The sequence below is a fragment of the Eretmochelys imbricata genome, chromosome 10 (assembly GCF_965152235.1).
Source record: "Eretmochelys imbricata isolate rEreImb1 chromosome 10, rEreImb1.hap1, whole genome shotgun sequence".
NCBI lineage: Eukaryota > Metazoa > Chordata > Testudines > Cheloniidae > Eretmochelys > Eretmochelys imbricata.
This window is the reverse complement of record NC_135581.1, coordinates 58,120,958-58,143,760: the sequence shown is the minus strand read 5'-3', so window position 1 is coordinate 58,143,760 and position 22,803 is coordinate 58,120,958. Positions and strand designations below refer to the sequence as shown.

General features: G+C 39.4%; 1 protein-coding gene across 1 annotated transcript in view; it reads right to left on the bottom strand.

The window, feature by feature from the left end:
* Positions 1-4,520: 4,520 nt before the first annotated feature.
* The window catches only part of SLTM (SAFB like transcription modulator), a 31,939-nt gene continuing 13,656 nt past the window's right edge, over positions 4,521-22,803 (bottom strand). The window contains exons 6-21 of the mRNA XM_077829270.1: positions 21,883-21,910; positions 20,067-20,535; positions 19,468-19,517; positions 16,682-16,800; positions 14,598-14,747; positions 14,402-14,511; positions 14,126-14,286; positions 13,412-13,503; positions 13,000-13,163; positions 11,700-11,880; positions 10,978-11,102; positions 9,159-9,329; positions 8,201-8,515; positions 6,771-6,912; positions 5,657-5,814; positions 4,521-5,189 (exon numbers count right to left, since the gene is read on the bottom strand). Of these exons, the coding sequence (XP_077685396.1) occupies positions 5,081-5,189; positions 5,657-5,814; positions 6,771-6,912; positions 8,201-8,515; positions 9,159-9,329; positions 10,978-11,102; positions 11,700-11,880; positions 13,000-13,163; positions 13,412-13,503; positions 14,126-14,286; positions 14,402-14,511; positions 14,598-14,747; positions 16,682-16,800; positions 19,468-19,517; positions 20,067-20,535; positions 21,883-21,910 (2,544 nt within the window). The 3' untranslated portion in view covers positions 4,521-5,080. The remainder of the gene's footprint in view (positions 5,190-5,656; positions 5,815-6,770; positions 6,913-8,200; positions 8,516-9,158; positions 9,330-10,977; positions 11,103-11,699; positions 11,881-12,999; positions 13,164-13,411; positions 13,504-14,125; positions 14,287-14,401; positions 14,512-14,597; positions 14,748-16,681; positions 16,801-19,467; positions 19,518-20,066; positions 20,536-21,882; positions 21,911-22,803) is intronic.

Genomic DNA, 22,803 nt, shown 5'->3' with positions numbered 1-22,803 from the left:
AGAGGAACACTTATCACTTTAAGTAACAAATAACCACTATCATTATGGTCCATGGTGGTGTTGCATCTGGGTCAGACTAGTGTTGTGAAATGGGCCTACGCCTTAATTGAACTCAAGGGTGAAGGCATTGGCTTGCTTGTTGAATGGAATAGCTCACTGACCACAAGACAAATGCTTAGTAATTTGCAAGAGCTTGACTGTTAACAGCGTTGAGTTCAGTATGTTGGTAATTGACCTGTAAAGAGCTGAACTGCCTAAGTCCTTACTATTTGAGAGTCCCCTCCCTGTGTGGTACTGCTACAGCTTTACATCATGGAAGTGCTCAAGAGGAGGCTTTGACAGAGTAGAAGGGCCCTAGACTTTGGAATTTACTCACCCATGTTGGTCTTTATCAGCCTGAATTTGTCAAACCTCAGGACATGCTGCATGGCCAGTCCCTTTCCCAGGTTTTTGGCAAGGAGCAGAATTAGTGCATTTAAGTGGGAACCTATGACTGCAATTTTGTTTTCTTTTCCTCTGGGTGTCCAAACAGGTGCTTTGTTCATTTCTGAATTTTAAAACAACATATGCATCTTGTATTGGACAGACACCTTTTTAATGGCTACGTAACTTTGTAAAGTGTTCCATCAGTTAACACAATGGCAGTTGGTCAGTAAAGGTGAAGACTTTGTAAGAGTTATGGTATTTAATCTGCAAGTGTCCCTTTTCCCTGTGGGTAAGGCTATAACAAACTTCTTCTGGTATACCTATGCTGGTCAGGGAGGTAACGTGACACATGTAGCTGTGGCATGAGACATCCCTAAATGTTTTTACATATTGGCAAAATTGCTTTTGGTGGGAGGTGGCTGGAATTTGCTATATGGGCAAATTGCCTTTTTGGTTGGCTAAAGACAGTGTCTGCACTAAGATCGCTTTACCAGGGTAGCATCCTGTTATACCTACACCATCAAAGCGCTCCTAGCACTGACCTGGCCCTTAGTCTAATCCTCTCAACAGCCTGGAGAGTAGAAGAGGTTTTTTGGCGAGCTGTTGCATCTTGGCACAGAATAGCGGTGTGCTTTTAACTTCGGTGTACAGTAAAGATGCACCTCTTCCACTTCTGACCGTCAGGTTGGCATTGGTACCAAATCTTTGAGGGTCCCAGACCTAAAACTGTACAAATTATCAGCAGGAAGAGATATGTATTGTTATGTAGTGGCTAATACTGTGGGTAAATGCAAGAAATGGATCCTCTACTTTGTTGAAAGCCACTTGAAACACTTAGCTTCTCTCTCTGCCCCCTGCATCATATGTCACTAGGTCCTTAGCCCACCCATACCCCCAACTGCTATTTCAAATCATTTAAGACAGGAACTCCCACCAGTTGCCACCTTTAATTCCTTTTCTCAGTCACCATCCCCATCTGTTCAGGAAAGATGAGCTTTTCAACAGAGCTGGATAGTGATCAGCTTTAGGCTAGTTTGGATGGGGTACAAGCACTAGAGCCATGGAACAATCTCCCCCTCCCCCCTTTGAAAATCCTCACAAGCAGCAAGCCTGCAGCCCTCTTGTTTATAACAGGACTCTGCCTCTCTCCCGCCCTCATCCTTGTGAGCTCCCTGGAAGCATTAGAGTTAATCTAAAATAAAAATATTTTGAACAATTTGGGGCTTTAAAAGTCAATACTAACCTCTCAGTTGTGACACAGCAACACACAGGCAGTTAGTGCATATCCTAAATGTGTATGTTGACTAATATTTTCTACTTTAGCAGGCTACTGCATTCTATACCAGCTTCAGTTTCCACATTGTTTTAGATGATGTTGCCTGAGATTGGGCACATTATAGTAATCCAGTATTGGTGACAAAAGCATAGGCCACAGATGCAAGGTCTGTAGCTGAAACAAAAAAGCTGAAGCATCCCCAAGGTGGTCTTGGAACATCTGTTCCCCCTCACTAGAATGTAGGGTTGCAGAAACTCTAGGAATTAAAGATTAATCTTGCATTAAAGATGGTCATGTGATGAAACTAACACTGGCAAATTGTAGAATAATGATTTGACTAGTCTCTAGTTCAGATGCCCTCAAAAAAGAATAAGAGCTATCCCCCTTTAAGCAACATCACTGCACTTTTATCGAAATTGAACTTTAGCCAGTTATTTCATCTCACCCCACCCCAAAAAAGCCAGACATTTAATAGCTCTACTGCCATATCCAAACACTGCTAGGGGGCAGTAGTATGTAATGGATGGAACTCTGCAAAACTTGAGCCAGCCCTTAGAGAGCAGTTGCCCCATTCCACCCCCTGGGAAAACTCTGCAAGTAAAGCTAAGCACAAATCCACTCCTGTCGTAGTCTGCAGGCATATCAACGCATGAACCACGGAACTGAATGCAGATAGCACAAGCATCAGTGCAGTTTGCCTCTTACATAGACTGGCATAGGTCAAGGATGTGAGACTTCAAACAACTGATCTGTATCACCAGCCTTTGCAATATAATTATTGGGCTTGGGGGGGAGGGTGCACTACTGGCTGATAGCCAGATTGTCAGCATCAAGTATTGCTGTAGTTTCTTATGCAGAAGCAGCTTCTTTAAGACGAAAGCAACTCTACATTCCCTCAGAGACACTGATGTCTGCCAGCAATAGACGCACATCTCTGCTGGTCCTCAGGACCCGGGCCATAAGACTTAGTTAGGCAGAGTATCAAAGAGTAAGCTGGAAAGCAACCTCTAGTCCCTTTCTGCATAGCCTAGACTCAGTGAGGAAAATCTGGTATTCACTATTTCTGCATACCTTCAACTTCCTCTACAGAAGCATATAGCACTGGGTTGAGCTACAGAATTTTACTCACAAAATAATTAGAAGTTGCTTGATAATGGGGAGGGACTTATGTCAGTCACCAGGTGAAAGCAGCTGGCCCCTCAGCCCCAATACTTACTTGTAGCATCTTTGGAGAACAACAGCCTCTTCTCTCCTGTATAGCATAATTTTGAAGATCAAAATCTCTTTAGCAGCCAGATTTACCCCTCATCTTCCTTTATTTCATCTGGATGCCAAGGATGCACAGAGTACAAAGGCAGAGAAGGCAGCATCTTGAAGCCACCTTATTAATGAAGGATAGGCCTGAAAATGCAGAACTCCTTGAAAGTGGCCTGATCACAGAAAAACTTCCCTCAAGGCCTTCTGGCAGTACTCTCATTCTACTTGCTTTTGGGGCATACCATTAACAGGGTCCTTGCCTGAATAGATGTGCCACCACATTAAAATGTAGGGGATAGTAGGTCAATCCATAACCGCTTAAAAACTAAGCTAATTGCCACCCAATCCCAAAACTCTTGACTCATGGCATTGCAGCAGATAATCCCATGCTAGTCATGAAAATCCTGAGTTGAAATGGAGTAGTTTGTCATTCATCAGGGTCATATCATTATCAGTCTCAAAAGCATCCAGCACCACTGAGGAACTTTGCAGTGCAGCAAGGCTATATATATCTATCTATATCCAGTTGTAGTTTAACACTATTCTTCAACTCCCACGAAGTGAACACAGTATTAGTTAATCAGAGACTGGCTGGGTGAGATGAGAAAGATGGTTGTGTAGTGAAGGCACTGACTGCGACTCTAGTGAAATGCTTTCCATTCCTGGCTCCAATACTCTAGCAAGTCACTTGTGCCTCAGTCCTTGATCTGTAAAATGAGAATAATGCTCCCTCTACTCCCACTGGAAAGCTGAGAATAAATCCACTGTATCTGAGATTTTCAGAGGGTACTGTGATGGGAAGCATGCAAGTAATGAGATAGAAGCTGTAAATATTCTATGTACTGAAGAGGAACTTGCTTCTTCAGACCCTGCTAACCAATTGCATTTTTGATCACAAAAAAATCCCCAAACCATATCCTGTCCTATTTGTGAATGGAGGGCAAGTCTTCATCTCTACCCCCCCAACAGGCTACTTTGTTTCTCCCAAATTTGGTCACTCCTACTTGTAAATTAGGGAGGCATGCAAGGATTAAATGGATTGTTGATGCTAAGTGTAGGTCTTTGTTCCTTTGCAGGCCTTCAAAAGTACCTTTAACTTCTCCCCCCATGCTGAAATGTGGAGTCAGAGGCTGAGCATAAAAATAAAACAGGGACTTTTAGGGACTCTAGTGTTTAGATTCATCATACATCCTATGAAGAAAAAAAAAGTGATACTTCACATTAATGGAATTACACTCAGAGGAAACTTTTCTTTAAAATTGCCTGCATCCGATCTGAACACATTTTAATTGACTTACATCTCAACCTAAAATCAGAATGGTCTTCCGGATATGAACTGAGTTCTACTGGTAGCAGTATAGAAACTGTGGTTAGTGACTTGAACAAGCTGTCCTTTTTGATTACAAGGAGGTAGTTTGTAGAGAGTTTCAGCAATCAAAACCAGGCTGTCCCCTATGGTGTCTATTGTATGCCATACAGGAACAGAGCTTGTGTTCAAAATGTGTCAGTTTTATTCTTTTTTGCCCCAGCAGACTGAAAGTTCCAGAAACTTACTAGGAACTATACAGAATATGAAGGTTTATTTCAAAAGAATACATTTGCAAGAATACACATAGATGCACTCAATGTAACAGTACCTTCTGCAAAAATAGGTTACATAATACCCAGAAATGCAAGAAAACCACCTTATTCCCTACAAATTAGAAAGCAGGTTTTATAGCCTGAACAACCTTCAAAATGGAGGTTACTGTTGTGTATGTTCTGTTCTATGGAGCTAACTTTAAAGCGTGACACCACAGAGCTAATGCTGGTAAATTAAACTACTAGCACACAGCTGCAAACTATTCCTTTATATTTATACAGTGTTAACAAATATTTTGGTTCCAATTTGTTTTGCAGAGCTCTAGTGCCGCAGGGAAAATGCTTATCAAAGATACACAAAAACTATCCAAAATTACAACGCAACTATTAAAAATGCCTCCAAAATTGAGAGGAAAAAAGTAATCATGTTAAAATTAAAAAAAAATTGAACAGGATTTCCAGACAAGACTTCCTGTTTGTATCAGGTAAAGTTTAGAAGAGATTTCAATAAGTTATCTTGAAACCAAGCAGCTGTGGATCCTAGAATCTTCGTGGAGGTCCACCCTTAAACGGCTTAAATCCTGAGCCACTTCCCCTCTGCATGGAATTGCCTGTGATCTGTACAACTCTATTAATTGGTGAAGAGTTACTGGAAACAAAGGTTTAAAAAAAAAAGTGTTAAAGGGTATTCTGAGTGGAAGTTTTATGAGTGTCAAATGTGTGTGTGAATAGTACTAAATACTTATGTAACTCAACTGTGGAACAGAACTGTAAAACCTCAGGAGGAGAGGCTTGGTACAACATAATGAAAGCTTTCCTGACAAAGAGGAAGTTACACACTTTACAGCAGAATACACTGATGCAGCTGAACACTGCTGCTATTGAATAACTGCTAGTAGCAGTGCAGGGAATACTCTGCACTGTTATGTAAATGATCCAGATTCATGACTAAGCCAGCTCAGCTCATGGGAAAGATGAGTTTCATGTTGTGCAGCAGCGACCCCTTCAACCGATTAAGTGGCGTTGATTGGTTCTCATCCAGAAGGATTATGGTCGCAATGAAGAGCTTTGAGAGCTCAACAATGGGGAACCAGGGGAAAGGAGCGTTTTTTGTACCTTGTATGTGGAGACATCATGCCACCTCCTCCACGGCCATCTCCCATTCTCCTTGCATCATGATACCCACTTCCTTGAGAACTAGGTCCATGCCATTCTTTTCTTGGTCCAGTTTCACGACTATGGCGTTCAACAACATGTCTATCTTCATTATAATGCTGGCAAAATATACAGTGATTTACAGCAAGTCTGAAATGGTCACATGGCTTAAACTGCAATGTTTTGAGTTATTTGAAGGAAGTTACATATTTTATACAATGATTTTGGATTCTCTCCAATATACTTATGATGGAATTTACCCATTTCTCGACTCAGTGTTTAAAGGTAAAAATCACTTTACAAATTCAACAATTAGAACTGGCATTTCTGAGTCTGATCCTCTTGTTTCAAAATAAGATTTTTAACAATGCTAATATGGGAGCTCCTTTGTGGAAGTGTTTCTGTGCAGCTTTAATTTCTGGAAGGTGGCCTGGTTCCATGGAGTGGGAATCAAGGAACCTGGATGCTATAACCAGCTCTGATACGGATATGTTTTGTGACAGTGGACTAGTAACTTCACACCCTCCATCAGTTTCCCCACTTGGAGAACAGCAATAATTATACTTCCCCTTTTTGTAGGATAGTTAATGTAATCAACAGATAGAGAAGAAATTGAGTCTTAGAGTTTCTTGGTTAGCCAGCGTCACTAGCAAGATTGTCACTACAGACTAAAGTGCCAGCAAGGCCAAGATTAGAACTCCAATTGTTCTTGGGATTTTTGTTGTTGTTACCGAACACTTTAGAAAGTGGGGTACATAATTATCTGAGACAGCATGCTAAGACTGCACTGTATTCCAGTTAAACTACTCTCCCACCAGTTGATGTGGTATCAGTGGTTCAAACAGAATCTACATCCATCATTCTGATTCACCTGAAGCACATTAGATCACCAAGAGAAGTAACGGATACTCACTTTTTGGATATTTAATGGAAAGAAACACATTACCCTTTAGCACTGCACAGCAAGATGGGTACAGTGCTGCACAGCAGTATAAATACTATAAGTATAGGGTTAGCTCATTCTTCAATAGTTTCAGTAAAGACTAAACAGTTATAGAGCAGTAAAGATACTTACTTGTCCTCCGCTTCCTCTTTCTCCCATGACTCCCCGTTCTCCCTCCCTGCTTCCATAACCAGAAGCACTGCTACGGCTACCGGGAGCGGCACTTCTCACGTGTCCAGACACCTCTCTTCCTGATCTTTCTGGTCTCTCTCCTCTGTAAGAGAATTATCTAGTCAACCTTTTCTTTTATTGGCACAAGGCAGTAGCTGGTAATACCTTTGTGTGGAGGCTAGACAGAATCCAATTTTCTGTATATTTTGGGTTCTTAGGAAGTTACTTGCAAGTCACTAAGCAGCAATTTATAGGTCTGAATAGTTAATTCATCTCAAAAATTGCTAATAAAAATAGGATGCATCCTACATTCTCTCATCAAGAGTGACTTACCACACTACTACTATGCATGCCCAAGAACAGCATGGCAGAAAGCAAGAACAACAAACACATGGAGTCTTCGGTCTTACAACACAATTCCGAGGAACCAACTGTGTTGTAAGCCGAAACATTGTAAGTTGAACCCGCTTTTCCCAAAGGAATCAATGGTATGAAGAGCAGATTGGTTCCTGGACCATGGCTTGATACACCATTTTCACCACAATAACCCAGACTTTTGTACTAAAACTAAATGATAGATGACTAATGTTGCATCATCAGTGTATTTACTGTACACTGTATTTTGTAAACAGCATTCAAACAAACTCACATATGCTACTCAGAATGCTGGCAACACAGGCGCAGAAAGCCAGGGAGAACAGCACACATGCTGAGCCTCAGCCAATCACTGTTCAAGCTTTCTGATTGGCTCCTGGCCGGGCTCAGCCAATCAAAAATAAACAGCAACCCTACCCAGCAACAAGCTACACTGATGCCTGGAGGCCAATCAGAAGCAACCCCTTCCAGCTCCACACCAGTATAATGCAACCAGGAAGTAATTTCAAGCGAACTTTGTGCAAATTGACAGGTTTCAGAGTAAAAGCCATGTTAGTCTGAATTCGCAAAGAGAAAAGGAGGACTTGTGGCACCTTAGAGACTAACCAATTTATTTGAGCATAAGCTTTCGTGACATCCGATGAAGTGAGCTGTAGCTCACGAAAGCTTATGCTCAAATAAATTGGTTGGTCTCCAAGGTGCCACAAGTCCTCCTTTTCTTTTTGTGCAAATTGAGCATCCTAAGGGCTAAGCGAGTGTTGTAAGGGTGGAATGGGCAGTCAATTGAAAAGCGTTGTAAGGGCATCCGACGTAAGTCGGATGTCATAAGACCAAGGATTCCCTGTACAGTCAAGGTTATGGCAGACAACATGAACAGAATGCAAGTTCTAAACTGTGCCATTCTGATTATCTACTTTGTTTTTTAAAGCAAATTCTCCAGTTAACATTGATACTATAAATTGGTTTTATTAAAATCACTAGCAATACACCTTTGTCTAATATCCAGACGACTATACCTGGCATCCCGTTTGTCTGTGCTTATGCCTCCCTCGTTCTTCCAATTAGTTTGTCTAGGTGGATTTGAACCAGTTTCTCTTGGATGACGACCATGTGATATTTCTGGCCTATCATGAATTATCACTGTTCTTCTCTCATCTCTGTCTCCTCGCACTTCTCGTCTGTCAGTATCTCGAAGTTCATTTCTTGGTTGTGGGGGTTCATTTCTTCTGGACTCACTGAAATTCTTAGGATACCTCTCAAACCCAGGCTCCTCTCTTCGCGCCGTCGGGCGTGTCTTTTTTCCTTCACTTTGATTTACAAAGCGTTCTCGCCTGTACAAATTGGAGGGCAGGACAGGTTATTTGGAGGTCCCTTCCAACCCTGATATTCTATGATTCTATTTGCTCAATCCACTAACTTCAGCTAGAACACCAGTTGCTTCCTTATCTAGTTCAGTCAATTTAGTAGCTATGTACATGAAAGTACCAAAGTGTGAACACCTACACTTATTGTACTTGTATAAATTGTTACGAGATTCAACTCACAGCAGGTCTCATTAATTCCTGTAATGAGAACACTGTTACAGAAACACCTTTCCAGAATTATGAAATGGACTGGATAAACCAGAGAGCCAACTGAAAAAAGTATAAAATCAGTCTGTATGAATTTTACCAAAAAGTTTGGAAAAAAGTCTGTTTGGGCAAATGTTGCCATTTAGCCACATATTACATCAGTATCTTATCTAGACTGCCATGAAAATGTAGCTCTATTAGCCTACTATAAATACTAGACACACTTCTCAGTGTTTTGTTTTTAAATGCTGAACGCAAACATCAAGCCTTATTAAAGCTATTTCCCTCTGTATCTGTCTTAAGGACTCAAGAGTAGAAATCTCAAACACTTCCTTGAGTCTCAAGCAGGTCTCCAGTACCTCTTAAAAGTAAAAATCTTAGTAACTATTGTCTGCAAACATACCTTTCAAAAGAGGATGATGGCACGGATGAACCCTCTGGGTATCGCCCCCTCTCTCTGTGGTCAAAGTCATTAAACCTATTCTGCTGGCGACTGTAATCAGAACCATGACTAAAGCGTGCATCTGTATCCAAGGACATCTTTTTATTCTCATTCCAGTAGGGATCATCCCGCCTTTAGAAACAGACATTTTAAACGAATATTTTACAACAAGTTACAATATTTGAACTGTAGCCTTTTTACTATAGTACAGAAGCGGTTAAAAGTTTTCTTCAAAGTGAGTCCGTCCGTTATTTAGTCTTCAAGTCGTCTCCAACTCCTGCAACACATGCTTAGAACTGATCATTTGTTCCAATTTTTCATCAGTGAATTTGATAAATGCACAACTTAATTCACTGGTTTCTGATGAAGGTCATTTTAGAACAAAAAAAGTCTAGAACACCTGATAGTATTTTAGAACCAAGAATATTTGTCCACTTCAGGCAGTCTGAGATAAAATGGAAACTATCTATACAAACATCCGAAACTACTAGTAAGGGCCCACTGTTTGATTCCTGCACAGGATAGAATCTATGACCAGTGAACATCAGTAGAACTTAAGGTAAGAACTTAACTTTCAGACAAAAATTACAAGAGCTAAAATACACTGACATGTGGAGGATAACAGTATGCAGAATGTCCCCGTTAGCCTGGTCACTGGAGACATTAAATCACAGAACTATGAACAGATTTAGTATATTTGCAGGCTTACTAAAGAAAGGCTGTGTGTTCATTAACGTGCAATTAACAGCCTTGAAAACTGAAGTCCTATTTCCCATGAAATACGTACACCATTGATAGCAGTAGCTGTATTTTGACCCATGGGAAAATCATGACCACCTCGATGAGAGAGTGATTTTAGGCGATTCCTTACACGCTGTTAAAAATACTAACAATGGTGCCAACTGTAAGAATTTTAGTCCCATTCTTATCTGATAAGTAGTGTTTGACATGGGTCAAACATTTGCCAGCTAGCAACTTTTGTCACTGACCACTCAACTGGGAAGAAACTGATACAGAAATCTAGAAGCCAAAGGCTCTGTATTGCATTATTGATTCACTGAGCCATCCAGCTCCCAGGATCTGAAGTTTTAACACCAAGTGGTAGCAGCTGGAAACTTCCATAACTGTTTAAAATCAGGACAGTAAAACAACACACTCGCACACGTACGTGAGATGCTCTTGTTGGGCCATGAGGACTATCATAAGATATTTCCTTCCTAGTACAGAATTGTCTCTCTCCACAGTTGCATTACATTGATTTAGGCATATCAGTCCAGGGATTCTCAAACTTCACTGCACTGCCACCCCCTTCTAACAAAAATTACTACACAACCCCAGGAGTGGGGACTGACACCTGAGCCTGCCCAAGCCCCACCACCCCAGGTGAGGGAGCCAAAGCCCAAGCTCCAGTGCTCCAGGCGGGGAGAAGGAGGAGAGCAAAGCCCAAGGGCTTCAACCCCAAGTGGAAGGCCTGTAACCTTAGCCCCGTCACCGAGGGCTGAAACCTTTGTGCTTCGGCCTTGGGCTGTGTGGCTCAGGCTTTAGCCCCACACCCCAGCAAGTCTAATGCCAGCCCTGGCGATCCCATTAAAACAGGGTCGCAACCCACTTTGGGGTCCTGACCCACAGTTTGAGAACTGATCTATTAGTCCTTAGCAAGTAGGTCAGCAGCACTGGGTACTCAGTTATGGTGGCAAGCGTTCTCTGCATGGACCCACTTAATGATAAACAGAGGTTGTTTGGTGGCATGAACAGATTAGCAAATTGGAAAATACACTACCTGTGATCTACATCACGTGGACGTTTCAAAGAGTTCCTTTTCTCCTGTTCATAACGAAGCTGCTGCTGCTGTCGACGAAGCTCCTCCCTTTCACGAGCAATACGCTCTGCTTCTTTGCGACGCTCCTACCAAAAAAAATAAGGGAGGATTACTATGGAACGAACCCATTAGCTTTGCACTAGAGGCAAATATACAATAGTTGCTACAAATACAGAATTAATTCCCCACACACAATCAGATCAACTTCAATTTCTGTACTAATACTGGAGAAACTTGCAATACAAAAGAAGTAGTTTTAGACTATTGGGATCTATTAGACATAACTCACTATGTGAAAAAGCAGAGCGACAGGACCTTTGGTATGCCATCTCGTTAACCAAGATTTTGTCACTAGAAAGTTTTATACATTTCTAGTACCAATATGCCCTGAAAGGCATTCATTTTCTGTTTGCAGTAAATTCATAGTTATAGAAGAAATACTTGCAGATTTAAGTTAGATTTATGCGGCCAACAGAATCCTTTAGCCTCTTGGTTGTTGACTTCCACCGAGATCTAGACAACTCTCCATATAAGCTACTGAACAGCCAAAGGAAAAGATCACTACTAAACTGTTTACAAGTTATATTTTCTACTTAAGAGAATTACAGCAAATAAAATGGAAAGGATTAAGTTCAATATTGTAACTTGATGTAACACTACACTTTAGGCATACTGGCCTGTACCTGTTCAATACGAATCCGTTCTCTTTCCAAGCGCTCTCGTTCCATTCTTTCCCTCTCCAGTTTTTGTCTTTCAATCTCCAATCGTTCTCTTTCCCTCTGCAAGCGCTCACGTTCCTCACGTTCACGTATGATTCGAATGCGTTCTCTCTCCCGACGCTCTCTCTCAGCAAGTTCTCTTCGCCTACAACATTCATTTAAAAATATGGCTTATAGCGGCTGTTTGAGACTGGTTTCTCCTGTGCAATACTGCCATAGCTGTAGTCAGCAGGTGTTCAATTTGAAAGACATGGCTGCTGGCAGGGCCCTTTTTTTGGAATTCACTTCCTCCTGTCCCCAACAGCCCGAACTGGGTAATCTGTATGGCATGCTACAAAGCCCATTTATTTAAGGGGTCATCTGAGGTGTGCGTAGATTTGATGTTGATAGAATGGGGAGTAGGTGTTAGGTTTTTGTTTTGTTTTTTTAATTGGCATCTGTCTGCTGCTACCGTCTGCATTTTGGCTCTGCCTGGATGACAGCCTAGCAAAGCTATATAAAGGTGTGAGTTAGATTCTTTGCTGTGTACAGCTTGTGGCAGCTCCAGCAGAGCTAGAGAATCATTACCAGGGAGCCAGTTACTGCTCCCCCAATTCTGACACTAGCTGGGCCACATGTCAGAGTGCAGCATGCTCCCACTCCTTCCCTTCTCCTCCTCCTCCTCCCTCCCTGCCACACTAGGCTCCAGGGAGGGAGATGTAGGAGCCTGCTGTATCAGCTCTACACCTGCTGGAAATCCCCACACCCACAGGACTGCAACCAGGTAACTCCTGGGTTGTTTCTGCTCCTTCTGCAGAGCATAACCCACATAGAGGGAGCAGAACAAAGCAGAGTATCTACCCAGCTTCAAAGTAGGACAGATTGGCCTGCTGGAGGCAAAAATACCAATCCCATATCATGCCCCCTTGTCATTAAGGTGCAATTACTGAATTAGCTATTTCTAGTCACGCCTATTACAATCAATTGGACTAACGATGTCAATACTTTAAAGAAATAGATCGATCACATGTAAGGAAGGACATACCACAGACAGTTATGAAATACGTATCCCTGTTATTCTACTCTATGGACACTAATTTCCGACTTTTTGCATCAAATTTGGACTTCAGATATGAGAAGTATTTTCATACTAATTTGAAAGCTGAGCGTGGTGTTTGAGGAAAAAGCTTGATGAAATGCCCTATGATCAGATTTCTAAAAGTAATTTTACCCAATTAAATCTTAAAAAGTGGTCTAAGATGAAACAAAAAATTTTGATCACTACCTTCGGAGCTCAACTGCTCGACGTATTCGTTCCAATCGAACCATGTGCTCCCGCATTCTTTGTTCCTTCATTTTCTCAAACGGCAAGATATCCTTTCTACCTCTGTACTCCCTGAACTTCATTTTATCTTGAATGAAACGCTCTTTGTTCCTTAGCACCGGTGGCTGTTAACAGAAATTCCAGTTATTTCAAAAGTCACATGGTACTAGGGAGATTTCTGGATACTATACTAGTTTACAATATCACAACTTCGAGAACTAGTTAGCGTATCAACAGGGCTGTCCATCTTAGACTATTTTGAAACTAACAACTATCTGCAGATAGTTACTTGCCTATTAATTGATGATAAAGTGGTTAGAAAGTAATATGGAGACAGACAAGAATTATGTGTCAAGTTTAGAGAGATACTTACTTTATCAAACCTTCCCCTTCTCACTGTCCTAGTGTGACCCTGGTCTCCTTTTGTTTGGTCTAGAACTACCATCTGACCTGGACTTTTTCCACCTAAGAAAAATGGTTTAACATAAGCATGAATTAAAGTGGTTTTGATTTAACACTACAGTTACAAATGAAAATAACCACATTTTAAGATGGTCATCTGCCTACTCTGGAAACAGATTTCAGAGTAGCAGCCGTGTTAGTCTGTATTCGCAAAAAGAAAAGGAGTACTTGTGGCACCTTAGAGACTAACCAATTTATCTGAGCATCAGCTTTTGTGAGCTACAGCTCACTTCATCAACATCCGATGAAGTGAGCTGTAGCTCACAAAAGCTGATGCTCAGATAAATTGGTTAGTCTCCAAGGTGCCACAAGTACTCCTTTTCTTTTACTCTGGAAAGTTTACTTGCTGAAATGCAAGATATGAATCTTAAAAATTAAGATGACTATGATAGGACAGGTATGTCAATACATATCTGTGTAATAAACAAGAATACAAAAATCTAGTAGTTTGTATGACAGCACTGGAATGACTTTCTAACTCAGCAATGACGACCCTATTACTGAAGGTTTTAAGGAAACAAGGTTTTAGGATTTATATGCAGTGGCATCTTGGGTATTATCTGCTGCCGTAAAAGCAAACGAAAAGATGAAACAGAGGCAATAAGAAAAAAGCTATATTGCATACTTATTCGTTTCTTGTCTTCAGTTTTTTTAGTGGATTCTTGATTAGGGCCACTTGATCCATTATCATTCTTCTCATCTTTACCTTCAGTTTTCTTAGCTTCTTTACTTTCTTTTTTCTCAGATTTGTCAGATTTCTTTTCTTCTTTTTTGGCTGACTGAGTTCTTGTTAAAAAGGACACAAAGAGAGACAGTGAGAAAGGTTTGGTTATATAGTTTCAGTACACATCATTTTGTTTGGACAGTCCATCAAACCAGAAGATGCAAAGCAAGCTCTTACTTGCTAGTTTTATCAGTTGATGCCGTCTTCTTATCCCCCATGTTTCTACCAGAACCGGATTTCTCATCAATTTCTTTCTTCAGCTCTTTCTTGGAAGGATCACCTTTTACCTACATTTTTTAGAAAGGTAAATTTAATAGAATGTGACCCCATACACAAATAATCCTTATGTAAGGAGTATACATTAAAAACTTACTTTCTCAACAGAAATTTGTTGTCCATGCAGCTCTGTACGATGGAGATGTGCAATACATCTAGCCACTTCCGTACTGGAAGACATGGTTACAATGCCATAACACTTTGCTCCAGGGCTTCGTGCATTTGTGACCACCTTTGCACTAAGGACCTAAAAAATATATAATTTGAAGAATAAAACTTAACATTTTGGATCCAGCTGGTAGAGAGAGGAGAAGATAATCTTTATTCTTAGTGAAAATTCTCACTAAGGGTAAAATTTTCTGAAGTCTTGAATGTTACCCCAACTCTCAGCTTAGTCACGCCAAGTTGTGTAGTAGACACAAGTTTTAAAAGTCTTAGCGTATATGAAATACAAGAATAAAATTAGTATTCATCTACTAAAGAAACATTTTGTTAAAACTTTACCACTGTTTAAGTTTGTTGGCTAGACAAGTGAGAAACCAACAACTTATACGGGCACTTCAACTTCCAAGAAGCAATCCACTCCACATGTACAGATGGAGGGAGGGAAACCTCTTTTGAGAGTCAATACCAGACGGTCAAGTAATTTCAGTAGTGTGTCAGAATGCCTCTTGCTGAGAGGAAAGCATTGAGCAAGGTATCACCTCTGGCTCCTAGTGAAGTCGAACTTGCTACAAAGTACATAAATGCTGGGGCGTCATTTCTAGATTCTGCAGCACTGAGGCAGCAGACTGTACAGCAGCTTCAATAAATGGAAGTTTAAACATGCAGTATAGTAGCCTCTTTTGATATACTTTTGTTTACGCTGTTTTCAAAATCAGTTTTTGATAGACCATAGATTTATTTATTTTACAGTAATGCAAGTCTACATTGTGGAAGGAGAAAAAGGACAGAGCTGGAGGTTTCATCACTTGAATAGGAACAGTTAAGGATGTCAAGATCTGAGGTGGCATAGGAAGCAATTCAGGACTGTGGGATATACATATCAGATAGGTGTTTGTTAGATAACCAGCAGTGAAATAGTGTTCAGATGTAATTTATAAATACAAGCTTCTGGTTCTAATAACTCATTGAGATGCACTGTACACTCTTGAGCTTGTTTCAGGTGTGCAACCTGAGGAAGATACTGTAAAGAGCTTCTGAAGATTAAACAGATGCAACTATAAGACCCTAAAAATATTTAAATGAAGGTTTAGATTCTGTGGCAAACTGCATGTCAGTAGAATCCATGAAGTCCTGCTTTTAAGTCTACATACCAGGAAACAAACCCGTATAAACAGACCGTATAAACAAACCCGTATAAACATACTAGGAAACAAACCTGTATAAACAGTTTTATGGATTTAAAGAAGTTTTGTTACAAAGATGGAAAGCCAAGTTAAATTAACAGTTAATACCTACATCACTGTCACAAATTTTGCAGATCTCCCCAACCCAAAACTGTGTAAAATGAAGTTAGCAACTGTCTAACAGAGCTGTATGTTTACATTAAGGTGTTAGTTTAAGGTGCAGAAGGTTGTGTGGATGCTTATTTCAATTTAAGAGGCTTCTCCATTTAGCTTAGAAGTCAACTAGGAACAAGTTTTAAACAGACAAATAAGCCACACAGATAAGACCAAAAAAAAAAAAAAAGAGGCCATAGCCTTTTGAACTGTTCAGAGGAAACACTTTTGGATCAAAAAGAATTAGACTCTGGCTATGAGAAACTGAAGACGTATGCAGCCCAACTCCTTCTTAATCCTGACATGAGGAGGTCATTTTAGGCTATGCTATAAAACCTTTCCATTTGACCACTCCAAACTATGGCATACACATCAGACAGACTGACCCTTGCAGGTTTTGGGAAGGAGAAATGAGAACTCAGTTGGTATGCAGATAGTAACTCAATATCCCCACCTCCTCATCTCTCACAGAAGATGCTCCAACAAAATCCTCTTCCTTCACTGCCAAGATACTCCTGCATGGACACACACTTATTCTGATGGCAGCTCTTGATGTTACCGTTATGTAATTTAGGTTTTATATTGGTCAGTCAGATCTGGTCTTAGATCAGCTCATATTAAAACATGAGAATATGACAGTTAGGTTCTTTCATTCAAAATACTGAACACAAATAAATACCTTTCCATATTTGCCAAAGAGATTTTTCAAGTCAGCAGCTTTCGTGTTGGAAGAGAGTCCACTAACCCATAGGTTTCTAGTTGAACTGCCACTGCTACCACTTACACTGCTTGCACTTCCTGGAATAAGTTTCACAAAGAAAACTTGAAGTTACTAATATGATCACTAAACAAAAGTCATTACCACCTCAATTCATACTTTGAGAAAAAGTATCATTAGGTCATATATAGTGAGCCTTCCTGTATAATACATACCATAGAATTTCATCCATCCAGTTACCCCTGTATTTAGCCCAATAACTTGTGTGACTAAAACATATCCTTCCAGGAAGGCATCCAGTCTTTTTCTGAAGACAAGATCAAGAATTCACCACTTCCCTTGTTAATTTGGTCTAATGGCTAATGACCCTGTTAAAAATGTGCGCTTTATTTCTCATTTGACTTTGTCTGGCTTTAATTTCCAGCCATTGGTTCTTGTTATGCACTTCTATGCTAGATTAATGAATCCTTTAGTGCGTGGTATTATCTCTTCATGAAGGTACTTATTCAGCACTGTGAAGTCACCTCAATCCTTTAGTTTATTAAAAAAGACGACTGAGCTCTAAGTCTTTCACTGTAAAATATTTTCTCGCAAGCTTCATATAATTTTTGTGGCTCTTTTTTGGACCCTCTCCAATTTTTCAACATCTTTTAAAATGTTGATAGTAAAACTGGATGCAGTATTCTAGTACTCACCAATGCCGGAGGGAGAAGTAAGATTACCTACCTACTCACTACTCCCGTTTATACATCTAAGGATCACATTTGCCATTTTTGTCAGAGCATCTCACTGGGAACTTGTGTAGAGTTGCTTATCCACCATGACCCCTAAATCTTTTTTAGAATCACTGTTTTTCAAGATACTGTAGGAACAAAAACTGCAGGTCATACCTAGATATTTGACCTTGCAGTTGTTTGTATTCAAATGCATTTGGGTCCTAGGCATACATACAGGCAATGCCAATAGTACCAAAATTGGAACTTCCAACCCTACAAACTATTTATTCTAAAAACAGACTTGCCACTGTTGTATTGGAGGGTCCTTAATCTTTTCCCATGTAATCTGGAGAAAAGACTACATATTATGTACTGAGCCTAAGTAATAACAAAAGGGAAAAATTTGAACTACATCATTGACTGTAATGCTTAAGTGTACTATATTTAAAAATATTAGATGGGGAATTTTATGAATACCTAATGCTTAGACCTTTTTACAGTGTACTGCAAATCCAGCAGACTAAGTGTCCACGTGTTTTAAGATACTTCTGTGAAAATCTGTTATCTTTTGCTTTAGTTGTAACAAAATGGAGTTGCTGTATCCTAATTATTAAAATATTATTTGAAGTTATGTATGAAGTTAAACATCCAAAGAGAACATAATGAACATGTATCCACAATATTATGCGGGAAGTGACACTTTCACATTCAACGTGTGAAGTGTTTTTCTGTAGACAAATGCCATTTGCTGGACAGCATTCTGTTTAGTTCCAAATAAAAATGTTTTGTGATGGGGACAAGAATTCCATGCATGACAATTTAAGGACTTTGATATGGTCCCTCGCTGTGATTCTCCCCAGTGCTCATGGCCTTTTAGGCTTGGAGAGCAATTAGTTATCTTATTATGCTCACCAACTATCATCTATGTAATTCTTGTTGTAACAGATACAGTAAAAGCAAATGGAATTTCCCTGACAGACCAATAGCTAAAAGGAGTTAAGACTCTGCTAACTATATAGTAAACAAATGCCTGTAACTGGCATTGCTACTGGTACAGTTGACAGCCTTCATTTTTTAAGAAGGGTAACAATGCAATGCCAAGACAATTTCTATGTACAGTAGAATCTCAGAATTTCAAACTGACTGGTCAACCACATACTTCACTTGGAACCAGAAGTTCGCAATCAGACAGCAGATACAAAACAAAAAAGCAAATGCACTATAGTACTGTGTTAAAAGTCAACTACTAAAAAAATACAGGGAAAGTTTTAAAAATATTGGACAAGATAAGGAAACTGTTTTTGTTCTGGTTTCATTTAAATTTAGATGGTTAAAAGCAGCATTTTTCTTCTGCATAGTCAAGTTTCAAAGCTGTATTAAGTCAATGTTCAGTTGTGAACTTTGGAAAGAATAACCATAACGTTTTGTTCAGCATTACAAAAATTTCAGTTACAAACAACCTGTATTCCACAGGTGTTCGTAACTCTGAGGTTCAACTGTACATGAACTTCAGAAGAAAAGATTAGAGTATTATACATTCATGGACAGGGCTGTGACTAATTTTAGGTTCTGTATCTAAAATACTTATTCTTCAAAATAAAGCCATAAGAACCAGAAATGGAGCTGTCCTTCTACTCATGATTGATCTGAAGTAGACTGATGTGTTTTAAAGTATTTGCTTAGGGCTAACTGACTTGAAAGGAGCTTGGAGGATTAAAAAAACCACAGGAAAACTAAGGCCTAGTGTACTCCTACTATTATTGACTTCAGTCAAAAACTGAACCAATTCTCTAAGGCATTTTAGTCCATGGCAAGGAAGATATAACAGGTTAAGAGATGTTCTGCAGTAATTTAGCTTTTGGTCACCTCCTAGATTGATTCCCATGTATCGGATAAAGTAAAAGGTGGCTTTCCATGTATACTATGGATACAATAAAACCGTATACTATGGATACAATTTTACAGTATTCTATGTTTAAATCACAAGATATAGCAATATAAAATTAAGTGCTACAGTAGGAGGTAAGTTACCTTTATCATCCTTTGATGTTGTTTTGCTTTCTTTGGATTCCTTAGCAGAGCTGGAGAAGCAAATCATCAGAAGAAAATTGAAAATACAGAATTTTAGACACTGCATTTTACACTACTACTAGCAGGCAAGTTAACATTTCAAAAAGGGGTGGACTGGGTTATATTTGTACAAAATGATTCCCTTATGGATTCTTGCACTGATTTTCCCCAAGATGCCTGAAGATCTAGATTTTCTGACAATTCTATTCAGTGGATATATGGCAATCTTCTCCAGATTTCAGGACGGGGACTTGACTTCATTTTGTGTTCTTAGAACTGATAGCTGTTCATTACCATCACCACAAGGACACTTAAACTTGTCAATTTGAAAAAAATAAAAAATAAAATGCTGACAATTCGACAATGCAATCAGTAGGACATAGTTTCTATACGAAGATCTTGAATTTTTAAAAAGTAACTTATGGCGGTCAAAAAAAATATCTATAGGCAGGAGCATAAGATATTAATTATAAGATGCTTGCTGCTACCCCCTTAATGTAGAGTGATCTTACTGAATGCTGGTACTCAGTATCGTAAAGAACGGACATAGAAAGACAAACCTCTTTGCTTGACCAGAGGCCCCAGTAGACGAGGGACCTTTCTTCAAAGTGTCCTTTTCTTTGTCTCCAGATTCTGCTTTCTTTGAACCTTCTCTGGCTTCCTTCTTGACAGGATCACCCTTCACGCAGTCTTCCTTCTTACCATCTTTATGGTTCTCAGTCATCTCATAATCCTTGCTTTCCTTCTCCAGGCTCTGTGCAATGGTATCCTGCCCATCTTTTGGCTTACTTGCTTCAGAATCTGTAATTTTCACATTTTTACCTGTTTCTAGGAGGTCATCACCATCAAAATCCAGAGTGATGGCATCTTCAGCCTGGATTGTAACCGATATGTTATCATCCTCAGCTTCTTTCACAGATGTGTTAGCTTCCATCTCTTCATGAGCCGTATGATCAGCCTCAGCTAGGCTTTCTTCTGAAGGCAGAGGTTTAGATACTTCTTGTATACCATCACCAGAACCTGCTTTATCTAAGAGGATTTAACAGGAATAAATATGGCAAAACAAGAAGTTTAAACAATTTTATATGCATAAGCTAGAATAGGACCTAGAAAATACAAAGCCAGTTATTAGCACTGATGGAAGATTAGGGGGAAAAAACAAGGTGTATTAACATGTAAATAAATCCTTCACCCAGGATCACTCATTCGCCATGGCAAAATACATTTTCTAAAAGACAAATACCAACAAACAGTAGGAGTCAGAAAATGGTTCCATCCTGCAGATACCAGTTTTTCATAGCAAGTATCCATTTTCCGCTGTAGGTGTTAATATGCCATAAAGAAAGGCTTTCTTCAGATGCTTGCAGTTTGATTTAATCAGTGTTTGAAAACTTCCTTGTTGTAAGACTTTTAACCTTCCAAAATCCTTAAGAGTTACAGTCGGGAGAGTCTAAGTCAGTCTTCAATATAGTTTCAAGGTTCTGTCTTGATCCTCCTTTCTGAATGGTTGTTTGGCAGTCAAGATAGCTGAACAAGTCTGCTGCAGAAACTGAAGTGTGAACTTCAAAGTTCATAGCAAACTGGTTTTCAGTCTTCATCCACTTTGCAGATTTTCAGTATTCATTCTCAGTCCCATAAGCAGTATCTCCAACAATATTCTTGCATTCTCACAAAACAGATGCTTCAGCGATAGGGTCCCTCGTAAATGGCGAGTCTGTAGATTTATTCTCTAACTTCAACACTGTCCATCTTGTTTAAAGTGAAAGTGCTCCATGATCTTTCTAGTCCACAATATGTAGAATCCTTTGATTTCTCTCCAGAAAGTCTCTGGTTGGTCAGATGTGTCACACTTCTTCTGTAGCGTTAGTAAGTAGAATGGCTTTAAAAAAAAGCCGCTGTTTAGACTCCTCCACGTTTCTGAAAGCTTCCTTTACCATCCTAAGCACAACCTGGCAGCATGTGGATGACAGTATGTGAAAAGTCAAGTAGATGATGGTCCATAATTGGCAAGTTTTCGAAGTTCAGTATAGTAATGTACTGTCTCATTCTGTTAAGCATCTACCAGTTACTGCAGTGCAAGTCTTCAATTTGTGCTTCAAGATTTATTGCACCATAGAAACAGAAGTCCTTGCATATTTGGTTTGTTTTTAATTAATAATAAGCATACATCCACCACAGTAACTGATATGTACTATCATCCACTCTTAAGAGAAAAATAAATCCACTGAGTACATGGATCTTAGTGAGCTTAATACAGAGACAGTCAATACTTAATACTAGAGACAAACCTAATGTTAACAGACTAAAAATTAAGCAAGTTTCACTTTTAATCTACCAGTTTAAAACCTCTCAACTCTACTAAATTTCGAAACATACCTTTTTCATTTTCTTCCTCTTCACCATTCTGCAAGACAGGGGGAAATCAAATTTAAGTATCTGTTTGTTATGAGAGTTTAAGCACAAAAGTTATGAATTTCAAGTCCACAGTAATCAGAATTTATGAATTAAGGAACTGTTTCCAAAAACTAAACAGTTTAATTAGAAGTTGATGGTACACATTGTTTATACCATCTTTTGTAGCCAGTGAGAATTCATATCACAGCATTCAGTAACATCTTTGTTTTCCAGTTAAGAACATTTCCCTTTCTAGAAAAGTTCCCTTTTCCATGAAAGGGAACTTACAACTGGTGGCAACACGTTACCAACTTCTCTTGTAGTCAAAGTGTTACCTGATATGTGTCTAGAGTTAAGGTCTTCAGAATGAGAGCAACAAGTAATATGATCTCTGTTCTGTTGCACTGTTCTATCAAAGGCAATTAACTAGTGTTAGCCTTGAAAGTGAGAGTCTCCCTGGTTTGAATATTATACAGGAAATGTCTGATACATATGCTGTTTAACAAATGTTTACTTTTTTGGGTTATCAAAGTTAACTGAGAGGAAGATTATAATCTACTTCCACTGTGTATGTATGTATGTGTATATATATTATTTTACATATTCTGGATGTCTTCATCAGAAGTGTCTGGAACGCTGTATGAATTTCAGAACTGGAAGAACTTTACTTTTTTTAAACAAAGGTATCTGAACCTTCATCTCCAGATCATCATTTTTAAAATTTTAACTTTGGAAATGAAGTTCTGAAATGAAAGAGAGGAGGATTTTGTATACATTGTGTTAGAGATACTACATATAGTCCTTAAGTTTCACTAAAGAGGTACCTCAAAGTATTTTTGGGTAGATTAGTTAAGTGTGTGTATAATGCTCCCACAAGAGCCAAGTATAGTCACTTTGAGAGGA